A 26,086-nucleotide genomic window follows, 5' to 3' on the forward strand; every position below is an offset into this window, starting at 1 on the left:
TGCAATCTGTGGGCTCTGCGCTGATGTGTAACCTATTGGGGTAAAGTTTCAAAGTGTCTAGCTACCTAATTTTGGAAGTCAGGTGGTTAGTTCAGCCCCTTCAAAAAATTACAGGGAAGGAGCAATTAAATTTAGCTGACAGCCCCTGAAGTGTTTCTGAAATTCAGGGGATGGGTGGATGGGAGGGTTATCATTTAATTGTCTAACGCCTAATCACAGCACACAAATGGCAGAGGCCTCAACTAGATTTAGGCTCATTTTCAGCCACAGCCTTCTTGTGGCTGAAAATTTGGCCAGCCAGGTTCAACAATAAGAATATTTAACAAAGAGATCCCCTCTATCTCTAGGAAGAAACTCAGTCACACATTAGGGAGGTGGCGCTGTGAAGTTCTGTAATGTAGCACTCAGGGAGGGGCTGTCGGCTAGGGGTACAACTACACTTTAGTCTTGTAATTATCCCAAACCACATTCATACTCAGGTGTCATCTAACATTTTAAGCTTTTCACCACAGCACAAATCATCTCTTATTTATTTATTTATTTATTTATTTATTTATTTAACACTTTTAATATACCGACCTTCGTAGAACACATCAGGCCGGTTTACAAAAAACTTAGGCAGGCAGAAAATACAAAAGAAAATTCTATTTATTCAATATAAATATGTTCCTAGGGATGAACCAAGCTGTTTTGTCTTTCCTCAGAACAGCCTGCACCAGGAATGGGGTATAGAGCACAATCAATGTTCTATAATAAGAGCCCCGGGCAAGAGATAGTCATTAGTCTGGAGCTCAGTAATGAACTCAAGTGTATTTCTCACCAATTCATCAAGCAGTGTGTGAAGGAATGAATAGGTACCTGCACTCTGAAAACTGTGACTGGTTGTCATGCTAGATGTCCTGGATTAGAAGGACAAGCAAAGAAGAAATGGCAATATTTTTTCCTCTTTTTCTCCCCCTGTTCACTTAAGAAATGAGCCCTTTATTAGCCACAAATTAGTAATGAAGAGCAAACTAGGGCTTTTCTCTAGCCTTGAGAGCTGCAGGAAGTCTTTTAGCATTACATTTAGCTGAAATATATCTCATGTCACAAGAAGAGCTCCAAAAGAGACTTTGAGAAAAAGCTTGCTTGAGTGCAGAGGAAGGAGAAATTACTGCTTGCCTGATAATTTTCTCTCCTCTAAGGAGGGCAGACCAATCCCCACAAGTGGGTTATGCAGCTCTACCAACAGATGTAGACAGAGTGATAGCTGATGTCACGGACATATAAACCCTGCCCCGACATCAGCCCACCAGTATTCACTGAAAAAGCCAAACTGTGGACAAACTGATTATACTTGAACATGATTAGTAACAATCAGCCTCTCATGCTTCCAACCAATAAGGAACATTGAGTTCAGCCAAATGAGTGAACAATCACTAACCTGAGGGCTGGTTAAGCCACTTACCAGTCTTCAAATGAAGAGTAGGAATAACACTCTACAATGTCTGCACCTGAAAGGTGAACTAACGACAATATCGGCAGCCGAGGGTGGGTCAGGGTTTCGTCTGCCCTCCTTAGAGGAAAGGAAAGTATCAAGCAAGCAAGCAGTAATTTGCCCTCAAGCAGACCAATCCCCATGAGTGTGATATACCAAAGCTACACCCAAACAGGGCAGGAGGCTGCCCATGGTCCAAGTCAATATTTCCCACATGAACGCAGCGTCCTCCCGAGTTTGAACATCCAAGCGGTACTGCTTGGAAAAGGCGTGTAAGGATGACCACGTCGCCACTTGGTAAACTTGACAGGAGACAAACGAACTGCCCACAATACTGCCTAAGCTCTCTTGGAATGCGGTCTATTCTGCTTCAGCAAATAAATCTCAGTATCCACATAAGTGGCCGAGAAGAATACCTTAACCTAAGTACCGCAGCAAATGACGCTTGATGTCCAAGGTATGCAAAAGGCAATACTCACTCTCATCTCTATCCCTGTCCAAGGCGGGCAAGGAAACAGAATGATTCAATTGAAACTCCAAAACCACTTTTGAAAAAATGAAGGCATAGTCCAAAGCTGTACCGCGCCCAGAGTTTATTTATTTTATTTAAAAGGTTTTTATATACCATGTACACACAAAGTGGATCTAGGCAGTTTACAATTAAAAGAAACATACATAATAATCAAATGAGGTAAAAAATAACACACATTAAAAAAGTACTGGATACAGAATAGAAATTACAGTGTAGAGATGGGTAGTACAATTTTATGTAAATGGTTAGCATTGCGGGCTAGGAAAGGCTTCTGAGAATAAGTAAGTTTTTACAGTTTTGAAATCGTGTTTTGTGGTGAGTTGGCGGATACGATTGGGTAGGGAATTCCATAGTTTAGGTCCTGTGACTGAAAAAGCACGATTACGAGTTAAATTCAGTCTGGCAGTTTTTACTGTGGGAATTTGGAGGAAATTTTTGCCGGCAGATTGAGGATGACGGGGGGGGGGGGGGGGGGTGTTGGTAAATTTGGAGAGTGGAGCATAACCATATAGTTGAAGTACTGTTTAACAACGTATGAATTATCATTAGGATTTTATATTACATTCACTGACAAATGGGTAACCAGTGAAGTTGCATGAGTTATTGGCAATCGCAAGGGAGGACAAAAATGCTTAACTCCCTTCAAAATCCACCATTGACTCACCCCCTATAGCAGGGGTCGGGAACCCATGGCTCGCGAGCCAGATATGGCTCTTTTGATGGCTGCATCTGGCTCGCAGACAAATCTACTAAATCAGTGTGTCGCCACACTTTCCAGTCCCCCGCTGACCCAGCTGCTCCCCGGTCCTCCTCCGCCCGGGCTTAAAATGCTGTCAGCCCGGGCGGAACGCGGCAGAATAGCTGGAGTCGGCGGCACCGGCATGCTCTCTTCTTCCCCCCCCCTCCCCCCAGCGGCCCGGAAGAGGAACTGGTGAGCATCGGGTGCGTGCGCGGGAAGAAGAGACCACGCTAGTGTGGTCAGCGTCGGTACAACGAAAAGAAGAGCTTCAACCGCGGCCGATGGGACTCCTCCTCCGCGAGGGCTGAAAATGAAGGAGGTTAGCGTTGGGAGGAGGCTGCAGCTGCCGCGAGTTCCCGGGGTGGGGGTGGGGGAGAGAGAGAGTGAATGAGCGAGCAAGCATGTATGTTTGAGATCCTGTGTGTGTGAGTGAGAGATTGCATGTATGTGAATGATTGAGAGCCTGTATATGTGAAAGAGAGTATGTCTGTGATTGAGAGCCTGCCTGTGAGAGAGAGAGAGCATGAATGTAAGTTTACGATTGGGAACCTGTATGTGTAAGTTTGTGATTGAAAACCTGTTTGTGTGAAAGAGTATGTGTGTATGATTGAAATCATGTGTATGTATGATTAAGAGCCTGTGTGTATAAGTAAGAGAGAGCATGTGTGTCTGTGTGATTGAGAGCTGGTTTAGGTGATGGAGCATGTGAGTATGTGATTGAGAGCCTGTGTGTAAATGAGAGAAAGAGAGGACATGTTTGTAAGCATGTGAATGAGAGTCTGTGTGTGAGAGAAAAAGACAGCATGTATTTATGTGATTGAAAGCCTGTGTGTGTAAGCGTGAAAAGATAGACAGCATGTGTGTAAATGGGTAATTAAGAGCCTATATAAGTGAGAGAGAAAAAGCATGTGTATATGTGAGTGACTGAGAGCATGTGTGTATAGGTGTGTAATTGAGAGCCAGTTTGAGAGAGAGCGCTGGTATGTGACTGAGAGAGGAGAAAGTTCCAAGCAAACCACCCCTCCCTTCTGCTAATTCAGAACAATCTCAGGGCACCTGGATATCAAACGTTCCCAGGTATGCAGAGCAAAAAATTGTTTGTATCCTTATTATTTTTCATTACTGGGTCTTTGTGTCTGCTATTTTGAAATATTTTGTTGGTATCTGGAAATTTTTTATATGAGTTTTTAATTATTGGATATTCCACTCATCAGCTGTTTCGAAATATGTTCTTTTTGTTAGTACAGTTTTACTGCTGATGATTTTATATTTCTTGATTTGTTTTATAAGGATGGGTGATGTTTCTTTTTTCCTTTGTTACACTGCATACAGAGACTCTGGCTTGTTGCAGTTTCCAATTCAGTTTTTTCTGCATGCTTCTAGTTATGCGTTTTGATCTCTTTATTCTATGTTAGGTGAGGGTCAGCACGTGATTCAGGTGAGGTTTTCTGCTGGCGTGTAGTTTCTGTGTAGGACTCTATAGCAGCCTGACTTGGTCCGTTTTCCTAATAGGAGATGTATTGGTGTCTTAAGGCCTGGTGTAATATTTTCAGAGACTTATTGTACTTTAAAAGTGTGATCTTACATAAAATGCACACATTTACTTGTATTTAGTTTTAAACATATTATATGGCTCTCATGGAATTACATTTTAAAATATGTGGCGTTCATGGCTCTCTCAGCCAAAAAGGTTCCTGACCCCTGCCCTATAGCAAGCGAGAGCTGCCACTTTAACCTTCAAGGTATTAATGGCCAAACGTTCTGCAATCCTTCCTGTAAAAATTCCAAAATCAAAGGAATATTCACTTTAAGAACCTCGCTCCACACACCAGGCCTCGAAAACCCATTAAACTCTCACATAGGCAAGAGACATTAAAAAAAGTTCCTGGCCCTAAGCCAAGTAGAAATCAAGCAAGTGAACCATGCCTCAACAACCTAGTCCTCACCAGGGCCAAACTGTAAGAAACAAATTGACCCGTATCTTTAAGAAGAATGGGTCCCTGCCTCAAAAGAACCTTCCGAGGAGGCAGCCAGAAGGGCCTGCCCAGGAGCAGTCTCTGCAAATCGGTATACCACGGCACCCTAGGCCAATATGGAGCCACCAAAGTATGGTGTTAGCCTAACTTGCAAGTTTCTGAGCAATCCTGCCTAATCGAGGGCAGGGCGGGAAGGCATATTGCAGGCTGCCCCATAGCCACATCTGCACGAGAGCATTAGTGCTCAGCACTTTGGATCCTAGCTGCAACTGAAAAACAGCGAAAGTTTCGCATTGCCGGAAGTCACCAACAAGTCTTGCTACAGACGGCCCCAGTGCTCCACTATGAGCTGAAAGACTTCGTCTGCTAACTTATTTATTTATTTATTTATTTAAGACTTTTATATACCGGCATTAGTATGCAAACATCATACCGGTTTACATTGCAACTAAAAGACTGAAAATACAATCAACAGGGAGGGGAAGGGGGAGAGAGTAATTACAAAGTGCAGAAAGTATTGAATTAAAAAACATTAACTTTAAACGGTAACAGATAGGCTAATTACAAAAGTCTATATACAATTTAAGTACCACTTATATGAGGACTGTTCATGAAGTTAAAGGTGAGGCGGTAGATGGAGACAATTATTCTGGGTAGGCCTGTCGGAAGAGCCAAGTCTTTAGTTTCTTTCTGAACTTAGAGTAGCATGGCTCAAGTCTGAGTGTAGTCGGGAGGGAGTTCCATTGTTTGGGGCCTGCAATGGAGAGCGCGCGATCCCTTGTGGCGGAGAGGTGGGCTTTTTTGATAGGAGGTATTGATAGGGTACCTTTGTTGACAGACCGAATGGGTCAGTCAGAGCGTATGGGGCAAAAGGGTTCATCAAGCCAGTTAGAGTTGTAGGAGTAGATGGATTTGTGAATTATGGTTAAAGTTTTAAAGAGAATGCGGGATGCTATGGGGAGCCAGTGGAGGTCTTTGAGTGATGTGATCAGCTTTCCGTGAGTTTGCAATAACCCTGGCGACAGCATTTTGTAACATTTGTAAGGGTTTCGTGGTGGAGGAGGGTAGTCCGAGGAGGAGGGCATTACAGTAGTCTAGCTTTGAGGAAAGAGTAGCTTGGATGGCAGTGCAGAAGTCATGATAGCGGAGGAGGGGTCTAAGTTTCTTTAGAACACTGAGCTTGAAAAAACCTTCTTTGAGGATGGAATTGATCGGGTTTTTTTTAGATTGAGTTGTTGGTCTAGAATTACCCCAAGGTCTCTTACACAGGGTTGGGACGATATGGTGTTGAAGGCTGGGTCGTTGGAGATCAGGGGTTTAGGGGGGTGGTGTTGAGAAAGAAGGAGCAGCTCCGTTTTGGAAGAGTTTAAGGCGAGGTGGATGTTAGTGAGGAAGTCATTTATAGAGGCAAGACATGTGTTCCACAATGCAAGGGCATCAGTGAGAGAGTTGTGAATGGGGATGAGGATTTGAACATCATCTGCGTAGAGGTAGAATTTGAGGCCAAGGTCTGTGAGAAGCTGACAGAGGGGGGTGAGGTAAATATTGAATAAGGTGGAGGAGAGAGAGGAACCTTGAGGGACACCTTGGGGGGGTAGAGTGTGGATTTGGCATTTCCTATTTTGACGGCAAACTTTCTGTTGGATAAGTAGGATTTAAACCATAGCAGGGCTAGGCCTGAGATACCTATTTCGGCCAAACGGTTGATGAGGTAGTTGTGACTGATGGTATCAAAGGCGGCTGAGATGTCGAGAAGGGCAAGGAGGTAGCAGTTGCCCTGGTCCATGCCTCTGAGTATGTGATCCGTGAGGGAGAGCAGGAGTGTTTCAGTGTTGAGGAATTTGCGGAAACCGAATTGGGCAGGGTGCAGTATATTATTGTTTTCAAGGTATTCTGTGAGTTGGATGTTCACAATCTTTTCCATGATCTTGGAGATGAAGGGCAAGTTTGAGATCGGGAGGAAGTTGGAGGGGTCTTTGGGGTCTAACGAGGGTTTTTTAAGGAGGGGTTTTAACAATCGCTTGTTTGAGGGCATCTGGAACAGAGCTTGAAGAGAGAGAGGAGTTGTTAATGTCTGCGATAGGTTTGGCAATAGAGTTTGGGATAAGAGGAGGGTCCAAGATCTTACTGCTGAGTAAGAAAGCCCTCAAATATTCCTTTCCAGCAAAGTGGGAAGCGGACACGACTAGGAGATACTGCTCTGCCCAGACAATGAGCGCATCTATCTCCGATAACATCTGATGACCTCTGATTGTGCCCTGATGATGTAGGCCACAGCTGTCACATTGTCTAACATTATCCCAACCACTTGAGCCTCTAGACACTCAGCGAAACGCAAGCACGCTAGCCAAATCGCCCAGCTTCCAATCAGTTGATGCTCCACGGCCATTCCTCAGCATTCCAGCGAGCTTGCACCATCAACTCCTGACAGTGAGCCCCCAAACCAGGAAGCTCACAGCCATCATGAGTCCTAACCAATCCAGTGTCTCCAAGGAAACACCCTTCCAGAGATGAACTGCCTGAACCAGCATTGCAATTGTACATTCACTTGCAATGGTAAGAAAAGCCTCACCACATAGTTCTGCAACGGAAAACTCTAGCAGGAAAGCAATGTACATTGAAGAGACCGCATACGTGCCCACGCCCAGGAAACAACCTCCAACGTGGCTGCCATCAAACCCAGGACCCGAAGATAAGATCACACTGTCAGGTGAATTATCCTTATCAAAGTTTGAACTTGAGAGATCAACTTCTCTGACAGAAACACTCTTCCCTGCTTCATATCGAAACAAGCACAGAGATACTCCAATGTCTGAGATGGCTGTAAGTTGCTCTTGGACAAGTTCACCACCCAGCCTAGACTCTGCAGTAAGGAGATCACCTTACGAGATGTCTGATGACTTTCTTCCATGGTCTTGACTTGAACTAACCAGTCGTTCAGATTGGGGGGATCTAGGATGCCATCTTTGCGCCAGACTGTTACTAATACCATCATGATCTAGGTAGGAGAAGGTCCTGAGCAAAGTGGCCAGCCTGAAGGCAAGGCCTGAAAATGACTACAACGTCCCACAATGGCAAACTTCAGGTATCTTTGATGTTCTTGACTAATGGGAACATGCGGATATGCCTCCGTCAGAGCCAAAACTTGAGGTATCCCCCTGACTGCACCACTATTATGACAGAGCACACAGTCTCCATTCAGAAATGGGTGCCTCACAAATGACAAGTGACTCCTTCTTGGGCACGACAAAATGAATGGGATAGCAGCCCATATTTGGTGCAATTCAGGAACAGGAATTACAGCCTTCGAATATAATAGTCTTCTCAATGTAGACTCCACTGCTACCCTCTTCTGAGGGGAGTTATACAGTGAGATCATAAAAGCATCCAAGGAATGCAAAGGAACTCTAGAGTGAAGCAGTCCTGAATCACATCTAGGACCCATTGGTCCAATGTAATGTGAAACCACTTCTGAGAAAGGTGGCCACCAATCTCCTGCACCAGCAGGAGAGTCTACAAAAATTAATTAGGAAGACTGAGGAACTCCGTCTCCAGAGACCGTATCCTTACAAAACCTTCTGGGTGAAAGAACTGAGAGCTACCAAAGGAACAAGGTCTCAGAGGAAGCTCCCTGATAAAGCCAAAATTACCTGAAATCTCGAGCAGCCAGTGGCTCAAAAAGGCCATGAAGCCAGCTTCTGATTCTCTCACAAACGAGGGACCTGAGCATCCCCCCATTTATTTGCCACCTGTCCCAACTCATTGCCAAACAAAGGAGAACCCTTAAAAGTCAATTTGGTGAGAATGGACCTAGAAACAATGTCTGCCGACCAATTGCGCAGCATCAGCTGACGGCAAGCCACTATAACAAACTCCAACTCTAGCAACAGTACGAACAAGGTCACAGCCCATATCAGCTAAAAAAGTAGCCCCAGGTTTTATTACTGCATCGCCACCTCAAACCAGTCCTCTCAGACTCCTGAGAGAGACGCAGAGTTGCTTGAGCCACCAGGGAACAAGCAGCAGTGATTTGCAAATTCATTGCCATGGCCTCAAAGGCTTGCTTAAGGATAGTTTTAATCCTTTTTCCTTGAGCATCCCATAGAGCTGAACTTCCTGCAACAGATATGATAGGTTGCTTAGTGACAGAACACACAAAGGCATCCATCTTTGGGAAACACAATTGCTCTCTGGTCTGCAGATCCAAGGGATATAAACCCGACAAGCAGTGTCCTCCTTTAAAACTCGCCTCTGACGTACTCCATTCAAGGTCAATCAACTCTTGAATTTCATCCCGGAAGGGAAAGAAACATGAAGCTTTGCGGAGAGTGACCAATATGGGATCCGTTTTCTGCACACCCAAAGAGACACTCCCAGCCTGCCAAAATGTCTTCAGGGTCTGAGAAACCAGATCCAGCAACTCATCTCTATGAAAGAAACGGAGTTCTATGATTTGAAAGGAGAAACTCAAATCATCATCAGGGTCATCCTGATCCACTTCCACTCAAACATTGTCATTGATTGGTGTGCCAAGGCATTTACATGCAGTGTTGGACACAGGAGGGCCTCGACCATGCAACTCAAATTTAGGACATTGCCATAATCAGAAGAATATTGAACTACTCTATAGCACTCTTAATCTTTTATTATTGACCATACATTTTCATTAGCGATACAAATTTAACAAGTGAATGTATTGCAGACAGTATCAATGTTTTGACAAAAATGTTTATTCAGACATATTCATTAGTATCAAATTAACATACATTTCACCCCATATAAAATGAAACCCCACAAGTAATATCATGTAATACACCAATATATGCATTACCCTCCATTCATACTATATTGCACATATTCATTCATTCTTAACACCCATTCAAATTACATAAAATCCACATCATAAGGGGGAAATCCCCCAATGTAAACTTAAAAGATATCACACTATTATATTGAAAGCACTGATATTATTTTAACCATTCCTCAATGTACTTCCTAATCCTCTCGTGTTTCTCAACCTTCCAATATCTCAAGCTCCCAATTTCTCCACCTTCCCGATGAGGACCCTCGTTTCACCCTATGCAAGGCTTCCTCAGGGGAATTGTTGAACTGTTTCTGATCTCATACATTCATATAGAGCATATTCCTTCTTCCATAAATTCTTGAAACGCTCTCTATACCGATAGTGTCTGCATCATTCCAAATATCTTTTACAATTCTATAATATAATAGAAAACCACTGATTAAACATTCACAAAACTATCTCATAGTTCAATGCTAATAAATTAGGGTTTACCTACCTCTTTCAACAACACTTTATTAACCAAAGTTTTCATGCGGATACTGCCATCATGTTTAGGGTGTTACTAATACCTACCACAAATGAACAATTTTCTAAACTCAAATATACACCCCCCCCAATTCCTTATATCTAATGCATAAATTATCCATATATCATCTACTTACAATTTTATATTAAGTGGATACATTCTCATAGATATGCCACCATCATGTTCATTGTGCTGCCGACGTCTACAACAAATATACAATCCCCTCAGCTAAAATGTACCACCCTATAATTCTTCTAATCAATGAATTGCCCAAATATCTATTACTTACAATTATTCTGTTCAACCTCACCATTTTCTTCAGAATAAGACAAACTTATTCCCGACCGTTGCCACGCCACGTTTTGTTGGTGTGAAAAGATGCACCCAAACGTCTTCACGTCATCTAAAGGCGCTCCAAAAGTCTCGTATAAATCTTGCTAACTAACCAATCACAATATCGCCACACTTCTGACCACACCTCCACTGCGAGTAAATCATCTTAGTCCCCCCTCCCATAAACTCATGACGTATTGGTTCAAAAAAACCCTCAGGGAACTTTACACAACTAACTCCTATACCTACACACCCATTTTGCTTATAAGAAGTAAACTATTTTCAAATACTTCCATACCACATCACCTTGAACCCTATTAGAAAGGCTACTCATTTCAACCAATCCTCTGAATTTTCTTCTATATACAGGATTATCTTCTCCTTACTCATATATAAAAGAGGTAACAAAATATATATCTGTCTAATGTTTTCACAAGGATACATCATGCTTAACTTCCTGTTACCAATATGTTAGAATCTGCTCCTCCAGAGGGGAGGAGTTAGCAATCTGTAGAATCTGCTCCTCCAGAGGGGAGAAGTTAGCAATCTGATAGGATCTGCTGCTGGATACTCCTATAAGGGGAGGAGATAACAATCTAATGTACTTTTGCTAGCGGGTTGGCAATCTGTAGCAAATCTGCAAAGGAGTAGCAATCTGTTGAGGGATATGCTATGCGGATGGAAGGAGCTAGCAGATGAGAATAGCTGTCTGATAGAATCCTCTCCTCAAAGGGAAGGAGTAGCAATCTGTAGTGAACTGCCTCCTATGGGTCTGCTAAGGAATGGCAATATGTTATGATGTAGACTGCAGAGTTGGTAATCTGAACCAGCGGAGTATTGGCGATGGTGCTCAGCTGGACAGAAGGTAATTAGGTGAATCCTTGGGCCGATGGCAGATGACAGCGCCCCCAGGAGGAAGTCCCGAGAGGGACCACCGGCTAAGCTGGAGTATGGAGACAGACACAGATAGTTCTTTTATTAGATAAGTAGAATAACCACCAGAGGTGGCAGTAGTGAGCTGGTATGCCCAGCAGGGCTGAAGTCCCTCAGATACTGGAACTGCGATTCCAAGGTTGCTGAGCTGCAAAGAGACTGTAAATAGTGAATAGACAGGATATGCAGTTATACATAGCCAGTACTAGATGATAACTCACATAAGGTCTTGAGATAGCTCAGTAGCTGGAAAGGGTTAGGCCCTCGAGGAGCGAGTACCTGGTTCCACGGACAGCTCTGAGAGAGCGGTGGTCACTCACAATAATCTGTATCTGGAGTAGCTTCTTAATCAATAGAGAATCTTCAGAGTGTTCAGGAACATAGGCCCTCGAGGAGTGAGTGCCGGTTCCTATATACTATCTGAAATAGTAACTCACAATGTCTGTACCTGCGATAGCTTCTGGGCAAGGAGAATCTTCAGAGTGTTCAGGAACATAGGCCCTCGAGGAGCGAGTACCAGTTCCTATCTGTAGTCTGAAATAATAACTCACAATGTCCGTCTCTTGCGATCGCTTCCAGGCAATGGAGAGCCTTCAGAGGGTTTAGGAACATGGGTCCTCGAGGAGCGAGTAGCGGTTCCTTTCTGTATCTGAAATAGAGAAAGAGAATGAGGCCCCCGAGGAGCGGGTACCCCTGGTAGGTCTGGAGAGGCAATGTTGCAAGAGTGAAGCGGGTTCGGAGGAATCCCACAAACAATCTTTTGAGTGCAAAGTAGTCTTGGACAGCTGAAGCTAGTCCAATCGGAATCCTTGCTAACTCGATCTGTTAGCAAAAGTAAAGAACTTTTATGTTGGAAGCGGATGACGTCAATACAGGGGGACGCCCCTGAGGTTCGCGCCCTTGCTGGTACTTACTTCGGAACGCGCGGCCTACGTCATCAGGAACATAGCGGATCCGCAGCGTCGAGCCAGACTGGGGACGCAGGGGAGAAGCGGCATGGAGATGCCGCGGCATCAAGCCGTCCATCAGGCACGGAGGGAGTTGCCACACAGGAAGAGAGGGTGGAGCGAGGGCGAAAGCAGGCACGAACGCAACACTTCCATAGAATGCATACCATACTATTTCATCATTAAGCCCATGTGGTGAAACTGTGTTCCACACATAAATGTACTTTTGTTCTATCTGCCTCAATATAATGTTTTCCTCTCCTGGATACTTAAAAAGTACATTGTTGTATTACAAAAAAATCTCAATTCTTCTACCTGATGGTTGGCCTCTTGCCAATGAGAAACCAAAGGGGATCCTGTTTTGCCCACCCTTAATCTACTTTTATGTTCTATAATCCTAACTTTGATTTTCCATTTAGAATGTCCAACATATATCAGATTGCAGGGGCATATAACAGTATGTATAACCCCAGCCGAATGACATGTGAAAAGCCCCCCTGAGGAAGTCCTGTATAGGGTGAAAAGAGGGTCCTCGTCGGGAAGGTGGAGAAATTGGGAGCTTGAGATATCGGAAGGTTGAGAAACACGGGAGGATTAGGAAGTACATTGAGGAATGGTTAGAATAATATCAGTGCTTTCAATATAATAGTGTGATATCTTTTTAGTTTGCATTGGGGGATTTCCCCTTATGATGTGGATTTTATGTAATTTGAATGGGTGTTAAGTATGAATGAGTGTGTGTGTGCAATATAGTATGAATGGAGGGTAATGCATATATTGGTGTATTACACGATATTACTTGTGGGGTTTAATATGTCATTTTATATGGGGTGAAAGTATGTTAATTTGATACTAATGAATGTCTGTATAAACATTTTTGTCAAAACATTGATACTGTCTGCAATATATTCACGTGTTGAATTGTATCGCTAATGAAAATATATGGTCAATAATAAAAGGTTAAGAGTATATCGTCTACTTACAATTTTATATTAAGTGGATACATCCTCATAGATATGCCACCATCATGTTCATTGCACTGCCGACATCTACAACAAATATACAATCCCATCAGCTAAAATGTACCACCCTATAATTCTTCTAATCCACCAGAAAACAGTACCTGGCAACTCTACATACACCCTCACCCAAACACACAAAACTTAAGACCACCAAAAACCGCACCCTCTCCATTGCTGGTCCACTGCTTTGGAATTCCATGCCTGACAGTCTTCGCCTAGAAATATGCTCAAAGAAATTTAAGCTGCATCTCAAGACCTGGCTATTTAAACAAGCCTACTCCTGCTGAGTGCTACTTCTCCCCCCCTCCCAGGGCAATCAACACGTCCACTATTTAGTGTATAGTTTCTAATCCCCCCCCCCCTCCCCATAAAGCATACTCTTCTTTGCTCCAGGTTTGTATATAAATTGTTGCCAATATAGCCAGTTCTTTTCTCTGAACACAAGTTTCTTTTTCGGTTCATTTTGACTTCAATTTCAATTGCTTGTAAATAATGTTGCAGTTTATCTTGTTGTTAGTTGAACTTTTTCCCTCCCCTCCCCCCCTTACCGTCCTTCTTACCTTGATTGCTTTAAGTTTTGTTTCTCAAATCATTGTTTATTGTAAAGACTGATGCTAATTTATGTTTTTCTTGTAAACCAATGGGATGTTCCCAACGACCGTCGGTATATAAAAATGCTTAAATAAATAAATAAACAAATAAATAAATAAGAGTGCTATAGAGTTGTTCAATATTCCTCTGATTATGGTAATGTGTATATGATATTTTTTCAGATGGACTGCACATTTTTGTTACTCCGATTTAGGAGGCATTACCATCTCTGCAAGATGCCCCTAAGAACATAAGATTTGCCATACTGGGTCAGACCAAGGGTCCATCAAGCCCAGTATCCTGTCTCCAACAGTGGCCAATCCAAGTCACAAGTACCTGGCAAGTACCTAAACATTAGATAGATTGCAAGCTATTATTGCTTATTAATTATCCTCATAGCAGTTTATGGATTTATCCTCTAGGAAGTTATCCAAAAAAGAACCCTCATCGACTTGCTTCAAATGAGCCACTTTCTAACTTCATGGAACGCCTCCCCAGTCCTTCCACCATCCGAGAGAGCAAATAACCGATCTATATTAACCTCCGCAGGGTCAGTGCACAGGGTGTCTCCGCTCTTTGGCCCTGCCGGCCTGGCCTCCGGCAGCAGCGCGCAGTGTCTATCCATTCTTCGGCCCCGCCGGCCTGGCCTCCGGCAGTGGCGCACAGCATCTCTCCATTCTTCGGCCTAGCCTCTGGCGGTGGCGCTCAGCGTCTCTCCATTCTTCGGCCTGGCCTCCGGCGGTGGCAAGCAGCATCTCTCCATTCTTCGGCCTGGCCTCCAGCGGTGGCGCGCAATGTCTCTCCACTCTTCAGCCCCGACCCTGGAGAGAAGGGAAGCACAATCGGGGCAGTGGGACACCAGGAGCCACAACACACCTGCCAGTGCTTGGCGACACACCAGTTGAGAACCGCTGCTTTAGAGTATACATGTTTACATTTTTTAGTCTATCCTCATGTACTTTATAAAAGGAAGACCACTGACCATTTTACTAGTCACCCTCTGGACCAACTCCAACCAGTTTATATCATTTTGAAGATGCAGTCTACAGAATTTAACACAGTATTCCAAATGAGATCTCACCAGGATCTATAAGATGCAATATAACCTCCCTTTTTCTACTGTTTGTTCCTCTCTTATGCAGCCAAGCATCTTTTTGGCTTTTGCCATCGCTTTATCCACCTGTTTGTCCACCTTAAGCTCATCAGATAATATAACTCCCCGATCCTGCTCTTTTTTTATGCTTAGAAGAGTTTCATCTCCAATACAGTACCTCTCTCTTGTTTTATTTATAATCTAAATGCATTAATCTGCATTTTTTAGCATTAAATTTTAGCTGCCAGACCCTAGACCATTCTGGGATTCCAGTATAGTTTGATATCAGAGGTTCAAAAATCTATGAAACCATGAAGTAATCATATTTATCAGCCCCTCCTGATGGTTCCCAGTCCCATTTGTTATAGCATATGAAGTTGAAGGAAACATTCCATAGACTGAAAAGGAGTAGAGGAGTGGGCCTAGTGGTTGGAGCAGGCACCTACAAAACCAGGGAAACCAGCATTCAAATCCCACTGCTGCTCCTTGTGACCTTGGACAAGTCACTTTACCATCCACTGCCTTAGGTACAAACTCATACTGTAAGCCATCTAGGGATAGGGAAATATCTACTGTACCTGAATGTAATCAATTTTGAAGTGCCAAAAAACAGACTGTAAATAAATAAATAAAAAGTTCAAGGACAATAGGTCATCATAAGAAACTGAAGGGAAAGTGAAACAAAAGGAATGTGAGAAAATACTTTCTCTGAAAGTTCTGGACTCCTGGAACAGACTTCCAGTGGAGATTATAGACAGTAAAATAGTAGTAGAATTCAAGTATTTATTTATTTATTATTTTTATATACCAACATTCGATCTGAGATATCACATCAGTTTACATTCAGGTACTGTAGGTATTTCTCTATCCCCAGAGGGCTTACATTCTAAGTTTTGTACCTGAGGCAATGGAGGGTAAAGTGACTCGCCCATGGTCACAAGGAGCGACAGCAGGACTCGAACCCTGGGGTCTCCTGGTTTGTAGCCCACTGCTCTAACCACTAGGCTATTCCTCCTCCATGGGATAGGCACAAAAGGACCTATGTGATACAGGTAGGGAGAAGACTATAGATCAAGCAAGATCTGTGACAGCAAAGTAAACAGGTAGATGAGTGAATTGGATAGACAAATGGTTTTATGTTTCTTTCCAAATGGTCAGGGAGCAATTAAATTAAGTGCTGAAGCAATACCTTTGATGGTTCTGCAACTATTATCAGAACACTGGCTGATGCCAGTGATCTTTTATATGCCAAAAATGCCATGTACTAATTAACTCAACATAGGTAAGTAGAACATACCACACTATTAAGTGTGCATTTGCTAAAGTCTAAATTGCATCTGATGTTTCTGCATTTACATGTGTATATATATTAATTTTAACAAGTACCAGTTTTGCGTGCATAGCATGCTATTTAGTGCGCTTTCTAAGCTTTAGTGCATAGGCGCTTATGTCTCTTCCTTTCTGGACTGCATCTCCAGATACTAACCGTGACTTGTCTGACTAGTGTTAGCACTGTGTCCTTTCATCCTGGCTGTACCTGACAGACAGAACTTACCTCCAGCCTGGATGTTTCCTGGCTCTAGACAGCATTTCTTAGTTAGGCATATAATTGCAGCTCAACAGAAATTCTTCTACAATCTGAGGATAGAGAAATACCTACAGTACCTGAATGTAAACCGATGTGATATCTCAGATCGAATGTCTGTATATAAAAAAAAATAATAATAATAATGGATCCTATAATACAAGGCTTTGACTCTAATGAATCATACTGCCTAGTGCTGATCGATTTAACTGCACGCTTTGACACAGTTGACCATAGCCTGCTTTGCCATCCACTGAGAAACATTGGGATTGAAGGAAATGTACCAAGTTGGTTCACCTCATTCCTCGCAGATAGATCTTTCCAGGTAAAACTAGAAAGTCACATATTCAACTCATTCCAATGCACAACAGGTGTTCTGCAGGGTTCAGCGCTTTCAGCAACCCTATTTAATATTATATGCTACCTTTGTGCAAACTACTAACAGATCTTGGATTTAACTTCTTTCTATATGCAGATGATCTGCAATTCTATATCCCTCTGTCAGATTAATTTCAGAAAACTGCTTCACTCTTCTCTGAATATATGAACACAATAAAAGAAAACTTGCACAATTGAAACTTTCGTTGAACCCTAAAAAAACTGAAATAATTTGGTTAAGCCGAAATCTACCCCGCCAGGTTTTGATCTTGGAAATCACCAATTAATCTCAGCAGCTCAAGCACACCCAGACACTTAACGCAGCCTAGATTCTCGCTTCCGCCAAGCATACCCAGACACTTAACGCAGCCTAGATTCTCGCGTTCTTGCGTAATATACAATAGAGTTTTCAATCAAATCAACGCTTCCACATGTTACCCCATTAAGATAATATGCTTTATTGTATATACTGTGCTTATTACCTTGCATTTTTTTTTATTTATTTTTTTTTTCCTGTTTTAATGCATTACTTTTACCTTTATTTTAGCTCATGTTCAAATCTACCATACCCACTGTTATTTATCGCTATAATCAAAAGTTTTTCCTTCTCTTGTAACTATCTCTATACCATGTTCCAGTTGTACGCTGTTATTATAGTTTTATAGTTATATGTAAAGCCTGTTGTCTTATAGTTATATGTAAAGCCCCTTCCGTTTGGGCATCTCACTGTTTTATGTAAACCGGAGTGATTTGTATCTGATACAAGAACTTCGGTATATAAAAATTAAAAATAAATAAATAAATAAATCTAAGAGTTCAGATCGATGAAAATTTAACTATGAAAGCCCACATTAGCAAACTGATCAAATCTGGTTTCTACAAACTGCGAATCCTGAGCCGACTGAAACCTCTACTAAGCACTGTAGATTTCAGAACAGTATTGCAAGCTCTAATATTCTCAAACTTGGATTATTGTAATTCCCTACTTCTAGGACTTCTAGCTAGCCACTTAAAACCACTACAAGTACTGCAAAATGCCGCAGCCAGACTACTGACTGGAGCAAGGAAATTCGACCACATCACTCCAACTCTAATAGCATTGCACTGGCTCCCTGTCCAATCAAGAATATTAAAATAATAATAATATTCGACAACATTGGTACGAGCAACAATGTGATTGGAACAACAACATTTCCACACAAACAGATCTGAGAATAAAGGCCTTCTTGAAATACTGGAAATAGACAGAAATACTTAAGGATTCACCAGTGTATAATTGAACACAATAGAAAACTAGCTGGTGTGATATAATGTATATAAATAACCGCAGTCTATGCTTTAATTTTGATCTTTATAGTAACTTTTATTTATAGAGGAAAAGACCAACACTGGTACTTTTCTGAACAATTAATCAGAATTTCTGCCAGTTGTTGCAATCATGGGTCAAAAACCTCTAATCAACGTTTTAACACTAGCAGTCGTCACTCAATACTCGCTTTGTCCATCGAGGTACCCCTATACCTTATATCACCATGTGTTACCCTTTTTCTTGCGTCACATTAAACCATGCTGAAACTGATGTTGGTTGAATAAGGCCGCAGCTTTTATTTATACATCATATCATAAAACCTTCCTGGGTACCCGGGCCAGTAATCCATGTCCATCGCTGCCCGCCATAGGAACCAAGCAAGGCAGCATTAATCCTTGGCCCCCCGCCTTGTCCTCCAGCAAGGGGGCCCTGCCCATCGGCACTTTCTACGCCGTCACCTTTTGCGCTTCCCCAGCGCTAATCGGCTACCCAGCCGTCTTGCGATACCGCCGGCACCACTTGCCATAGGCCCCAACCGGCCCGGATTACCGCCCTCCCGCCAAGCTGCGACAATGTCCCCCAAACATTATACCAGGGTTAAATAATTAACTAACATAGGTTTTCTACCTATTACCTACATATACTTGTAACAACTTGTAACTGCACATATCATCATTTTAACAACTCGACTGCTCCTGTATTTATCATCTTCATCATGTAGGGTGGGTGGGTGGGTTTTCGCCAGGAGGAATCTGAAAAGGATCGCGCCCCCCCCCCCCGGGTGTCGCAGCCCTTTAAAGATCCTACGAGATCATCATCCCTTGCCATCGTTGCCTCCTCTTCGCGTCATAGCCCTGGGGCGGGGCTATGATGCTGGGCTTGTTTTGCCTCGTGGAGAGGCTGAGGGGGGCGCCCGCACTCGCGGGGGGAGTGCGCGCCAGCGCCCCCCCTTTCTCTCCATACACGCGTGGGGATGGCGCTTAGGTTAAGGGTGGGCTCCTTTTAGGTGAGTCCCACCTATTTCTTCTTTTATTGAAAATCAATTTTTCTTTATTTTGTGAATTCATATAAAATAACTTTGTATTTTGAAACCGCAATGACCAGCGATGGTTAAAATAGTTTCATAAAAAATTTTTTCAAAGGAGAATTAAAATTTAAAGAACAATTATTCTCCAGAAGCAAGTCTTGATACTTAAAGAATACAATTAAGTTATTTTATATAAATTCACAAACGAAAGAAAAATAGATTTTCAATAAAAGAAAAACGTTGATTAGAGGTTTTTGACCCATGATTGCAACAACTGGCAGAAATTCTGATTAATTGTTCAGAAAATTACCAGTGCTGAGGTCTTTTCCTCTATAAATAAAAATTACTATAAAGATCAAAATTAAAGCAGAGGCTGCTTACTATAAAGATCAAAATTAAAGCACAGACAGCTAGTTTTCTATTATTTTCTTCTTGAAATCCTGACCATACTCAAACTCGAGACAGAGTGATATCAATTGCTGGCCCAAAACTCTGGAACTCTGTGCCAGAGAATCTTCGTTCATCAACAGTCATTAAGAAATTTAAGAAAGACCTGAAAACTTGGGTAATCGATTGTGCCTACTTTTTGTCTGGTACATCCAATTCACCATGACTTTGAAGACCAAAATATGTCCTGAACTTTATCCCTTACCCTTATCCCTCCCTATAATCTGGCACACCCAACTCCCCTGGACTGTGATGACCAAATATGTTCCGAACTTTACCTCATTACTTTCAACCCTCCCCTAATCTGCTCTGTATGTGTCTATGTTTAAAGTAATCCCCTAGTTTTAGAGTGTTTTCCCAGTTTTAGACTGTTTTCTTGGTTTTCTCCAGTATGTATGCCTTCCTCTGCAACTCACTGTCTGTGAGTGTTAAACCTGCACACCAGAGTGAACTAATGGTTATCACATGGAATGACAGTATATAAAATACTCAAAATAAAATAGTACCTGCATATGCAGTTCTTCCGCTTCTGTCAATCGCTCTTGTACAGTCATTCTGAAGCAAGAGAAAAACAGTCATCAGCAGCAGCCCCAGGAACACGGAAGAGGAGAGTGTAATCCATCAGATCAAAGGAGAAGAGCTGGATCAAGCCCCATACTTGCATCATTCATTTTGTTAAAATAGTTTTGGTACTATACTGGGCTGTGATGAGCCATATGATTACTGAAGAAGATATGCACCTACATATTCCTCCTTAGAGTAAAAGTCAAAACAATGCTTGTGTCACAAAGGAAGACATATCTGCTTGCCCTTACCATTCCCTCATCTTCCCATAAATCTTTCAATCTGTTTCCTTCCTCCTCATTGTTGCATCCACACACACATTGCCTATCCCAAATTCTTAATACATGTTTCTATAAAGTTGCCAGTGCATACAGAATACCTGTTCGCTTTCTGAGCCCTGTATAACCACATATATTATCTCTTCTCTGTAGTTACTACATGACACCACTCATGTTACCAAGTCCCTAATTTCTCAGTACCCCACCCACACAAAAACCTAAAAGCATGGAAAAAGCACAGAGGGTCTCTACAGAAGAAAAAGGGATTTTTAAAGTGTGAATAGGTAGACTAGATGGGCTTCGAGCTCCACAGCCCCAGCTTCCAGAAGCCCCTCACCCTTTGAGGTAGAAGAGGACCAGAAGTGCACGCCGGTGGGTGCGCAGATCTCAATCCTCTCAATCCTTTGAGTGAAAATCAACGCTCAACCCTTGATTTTTATGCAAGAGACACTTTCTCAGTAAAAATAAGTCAGGTTCTTAAAGTTCTCTAATTCCAACTCCCTTAGCAACTTAACCTTAACTAGGAATTCAACAAAATTAAGATGAAGGCAGCAGTCCAGCAGCAAGAGGGGGGCTTTCCAGACTTTTGCATCGAGTATGACATGTATGATTTTTTTACCCGCCAGTGAGAGACTGCATGTGTGCACCCAGTAAAAAGAGCTCCTGGCTCTCAGAGAACGAGTCGAATCTCTGGAGGCTAGAATGGCAGACCTAGAGGAGCTGAGGCAGACAGAGAGGTAAATTGATGAGACCTTCAGGGACACAGTAGCCTTTCTGATCCAAGACAGCCCCGGTGCTCTCTTGGATCAGAAATGTCTACCAGTTGGACAGTATCACCCTGGCACAGCAGGAAGTGATCTTGTAGCAAGGACCTGCTCTCCAGGTGATGCACTGTCCTCTCTCACTGAGGACAAGTCTCCCAGGGCTACTGCCCAAGAGGGAAGGGTTAGGTCAGCAGTCATAGTTGGTGATTCGATTATTAGAAATGTAGATAGCTGCGTGACTGGTGGACATGAAGACCGCCTGGTAACTTGCCTGCCTGGTGCGAAGGTGGCCGACCTCACGCGACAAATAGATAGGATTATAGACAGTGCTGGGGAGGAGCCAGCTGTCATGGTACATGAGGGCACCATCGACATAGGAAAATGTGGGAAGGAGGTTCTGGAAGCCAAATTTAGGATTTTAGGTAGAAAGTTGAAATCCAGAACCTCCAGGGTGGCATTCTCTGAAATACTCCCTGTTCCACATGCAAGTCCCCAGAGGCAGGCAGAGCTCCAGAGTCTCAACACGTGGATGAGACAATGGTGCAGGAAAGAGGGATTCCGTTTTGTAAGGAACTGGCCAATCTTTTGTGGAAAGGGGAGACTTTTCTGAAAGGATGGGCTCCACCTTAACCAGAATGCAACCAGGCTGCTAACACTAACTTTCAAAAAGGAGATACAGCAGCTTTTAAACTAGAACAAGGAGGAAATCAGACAGTCACTCAGCAGTGTATGGTTCAGAGGAACATATCTTTGAAGGATACTAATGAAACAGGAGAGTTAGGGCATGTCAGCAGAGAGGTTCCAATAAAAGCAAAAGTAGTCCATGTGCCTATAAGTAAAGAATCACCTGAGCTAAAGAATTCTAAATTATCCATATCAACTGAAAAGCAGGTTGTTAATCCAAGAAAAAATGCACTTTGAAATGCTGAATGCCAATGCCAGAAGTCTAAGTAGTAAGATGGGAGAGTTAGAATGTATCGCAGTGAATGATGACATAGACATAAATGGAATCTCAGAGACCTGGTGGAAGGAGGATAACCAATGGGACAGTGCTATATCAGGCTACAAATTATATCACAATGATAGCGAAGATCAACTTGGTGGGAGTGTAGCACTTTATGTCCAGGAGGGTATACAGTCCAACAGGATAAAGATCATACAAGAGAATAAATGCTCAGTAGAATCTATATGGGTAGAAATCCCATGTGTGTTGGGTAAAAGTATAGTGATAGGAGTATACTAATTTCCACCTGTCCAAAATGATAAGACAGATGAAAAAATGCTAAGAGAGATCAGGGAAGCTAACAAATTTGGAAGTGAAACATAGAAACATAGAAACATAGAAATGACGGCAGAAGAAGACCAAATGGCCCATCCAGTCTGCCCAGCAAGCTTCCCTCATTTCTTCTCCCATACTTATCTGTTTCTCTTAGCTCTTGGTTCTAATTCCCTTCCACCCCCGCCATTAATGTAGAGAGCGGTGATGGAGCTGCATCCAAGTGAAATATCTAGCTTGATTAGTTAGAGGTAGTAGGGGTAGTAACCGCCGCAATAAGCAAGCTACACCCATGCTTATTTGTTTTTACCCAGATTATATTATACAGCCCTTATTGGTTGTTTATCTTCTCCCCTGCCGTTGAAGCAGGGAGCTATGCTGGATATGCGTGAGGTATCAGTTTTTTTCTTCTCCCCTGCCGTTGAAGCAGAGAGCTATGCTGGATATGCATCGAAAGTGAAGTATCAGGCACATTTGGTTTGGGGTAGTAACCGCCGTAACAAGCCAGCTACTCCCCGCTTTGTGAGTGTGAATCCTTTTTTCTTCTCCCCTGCCGTTGAAGTTATGCTGGATATGCGTGAAGTATCAGTTTTTCTTTTCCCCTGCCGTTGAAGCAGAGAGCTATGCTGGAAATTTGTGATGTATCAGTCTTTCTCCCATGCCGTTGAAGCAGAGAGCCATGCTGGATATGCGTCGAGAGTGAAGTATCAGGTACATTTGGTTTGGGGTAGTAACCGCCGTAACAAGCCAGCTACTCCCCGCTTTGTGAGTGCGAACCCTTTTTTCTTCTCCCCTGCCGTTTAAGCAGAGAGCTCTGCTGGATGTGTGAAGTAACAGTTTTTCTTTTCCCCTGCTGTTGAAGCAGAGAACTATGCTGGATATGCATTGAAGTGAAGTATAAGAATGGAGTGATCAAGCTAGTTGAAAGGCATCAGGAATAGAGGAAGGTGGAGGTAGTAATTTGGATATTTGGTTTGGGGTAGTAACCGCCGTAACAAGCCAGCTACTCCCGTCTTTGTGAGTGCAAATCCTTTTTTCCACATTTCCTCTTGCTGTTGAAGCTTAGAGTGATGTTGGAGTCACAGTAACCATGTGTATGTTTATTGAATAAGGGTATTGTCTATTGTCTCCAGGCAGTAGCCATCATTCTGGCGAGTCACCCACTCTTCATTGGCGGCCTCTTGACTTTATGGATCCACAGTGTTTATCCCACGCCCCTTTGAAGTCCTTCACAGTTCTGGTCTTCACCACTTCCTCCGGAAGGGCATTCCAGGCATCCACCACCCTCTCCGTGAAGAAATACTTCCTGACATTGGTTCTGAATCTTCCTCCCTGGAGCTTCAAATCGTGACCCCTGGTTCTGCTGATTTTTTTCTTATGGTAAAGGAATAATGGGAGATTTCAATTACCCAAATATTGACTGCTAGACATGCTAGAAACATAAAATTCCTGGATGGAATAAACGACTACTTCATGGAGTCATTAGTTCAAGAACCAACGAGAGAGGGAGCTATTTTAGATTTAATTTTTAGTGAAACACAGGATTTGGTGAGAGAGGTAATGGTGGTGGGGCCACTTGCAATAGTGATAACATGATCAAATTTGAACTAATGACTGAAAGGGGGACAATATGTATATCTACAGCTCTATCACTAAATTTTCAAAAGGGAAATTTTGATAAAATAATGAAAATAGAAAAAAAAACTTAAAGGTGCAGCTGCAAAACTTAAAAGTGTACAACAGGGGGAGACCAAGATGGCCGCGCTCTAGAGTGCACAATGAGATGCTCTCTCCGTGAATACCTCTGTTTTTTCTCTCTTTTCCACTTTCTGTAATGCCACATACTAAGAGAAAAGTAAGATTAAGGCCTTGGTTGCTGGGAGATGCCATACCACCCATTGGCCCAACTCGAAGGCCTCAGTTGTTGGGGAATCCCATCCAGCTCGGTGGCCCAACTAGTGGAGGCACTACATCTTCCAGGGGACTGTGTCCTGCCCGGCAGCCAAAATGGAATGGAGCAGGCACCACAGCTGCAGGAGGATCGCATACTGTCTGGTGGCCCAACTAAAGAAGGCCCCACGGTGGCAGGGAATCACATCCTGCCCACCTGCTATACATGGAGAGCAAGTATATGAGTGTTTCTGTATAAGCATGTGTGCCTGAGAGAAAGTGTGTGTATGCATAAAGCAGAGTTGCTTACCTATAACACATGTTCTTCGAAAACAACAGGATTTTAGTCCTTACACAAAAGTGACATCATCAGTTGGAGCCCCGATGCTCAGAACTTTGACTAGGCACACTGAGCATGCCCAGCATGCCCTATACCATGCATCTATGCAGGTCCCTGTTCAGTCTTATAATATAGAATTAACTAAGAGAAACCCAACTCCGCAGGATGGTGGGCGGGTTTTGTGAGGACTAACATCCTGCTGTCCTCGGAGAATACCTGTTAGAGGTAAGCAACTCTGCTTTCTCTGAGGACAAGCAGGATGGTAGTCCTCACACATGGGTAAATATCTAGCTACAGGCTGCTCCCCAACACAAAAGGTGACAAACAGACACCTAACCAGGTGCCAACGGGCACAATACTGGTGCTGTTGGTAACAGAGGTGAAGACAGCCTGAACCCAAACAATGAGCCCTAGACTGGGAGAATTGGTTCTATACCTCAAACAAGTTCCGAAGGACCTACTGCTGCGGCCATCCCTATCCAGACAGTAATGTGATGTGAATGTGTGGAAAGAACTCCACATCACAGCCTTGCAGATCTCCTCCATGGAAACTGCTTGCAAGGGGGCCACTGATGCTGCCATGGCTCTGAAAGAATGAGCCTTGACATGACCCCCAAGATACAGTGCCGCCTGGGCAAAACAGAAGGAGTTGCAATCTGCTAGCCAATTGGATATTGTTTGGCAACTATTGTGTCAGTTGGTCTTCGACAGCTTCGCCCGCCTACCTCTCTCTACTTGCGGCTCCTCCCGCTCACCTTGGACTGATGGCCACCGCAGCGTCTGCTTGCCAACCTCTCCGGTGTTCCCGGACCGGCTATGGTGCTGCCTCCCGCCATTCTCCTTCAAGGTACCTCTTGGGCGTGCGCACGCATGCCGCCCTCATCTTTATTTCCATGTTGGCGCGAACCTCAGGGGCGTCCCCCTGTTCTGATGTCACGACTCCAGGGTATATCTGCCTACTACATTTGCTAGCTTGTCGAGTTAGCAACGAAACTTGTATGGATGGGATTCACTCTCCGTTCCTAAACTACTCTGCCACTCCAGCTCTCTACTGGAACTCTTACTACCCTTCGGGGTCACTAATGGGGTACCCGCTCCTCGGGGCCTCTCTGCTTCTTTCAGGTGCTATCAGGAAACCGGTACTCGCTCCTCGAGAGTCCATGTTCCCTATGTCGCTGCCTGCAACTTCTACCTTCTACTTGGAAGAACTAACTACAGTCACCATCTGTGAGTACAGAAAACCCCTCTCTCTACA

The 26,086-nt window shown here is 43.3% G+C and overlaps 1 protein-coding gene across 5 annotated transcripts in view; it reads right to left on the reverse strand.

Annotated features, from left to right (window-relative positions):
* Nucleotides 1–26,086, reverse strand: part of PMFBP1 (polyamine modulated factor 1 binding protein 1) — a 1,053,891-nt gene that overhangs the window by 861,223 nt on the left and 166,582 nt on the right. For all 5 annotated transcript variants that reach the window (XM_029608277.1, XM_029608279.1, XM_029608278.1 and 2 more), the window contains exon 4: nt 20,226–20,274. In XM_029608277.1, the coding sequence (XP_029464137.1) occupies nt 20,226–20,274 (49 nt within the window). The remainder of the gene's footprint in view (nt 1–20,225; nt 20,275–26,086) is intronic.

This window comes from Rhinatrema bivittatum, chromosome 7, assembly GCF_901001135.1.
Source record: "Rhinatrema bivittatum chromosome 7, aRhiBiv1.1, whole genome shotgun sequence".
NCBI lineage: Eukaryota > Metazoa > Chordata > Amphibia > Gymnophiona > Rhinatrematidae > Rhinatrema > Rhinatrema bivittatum.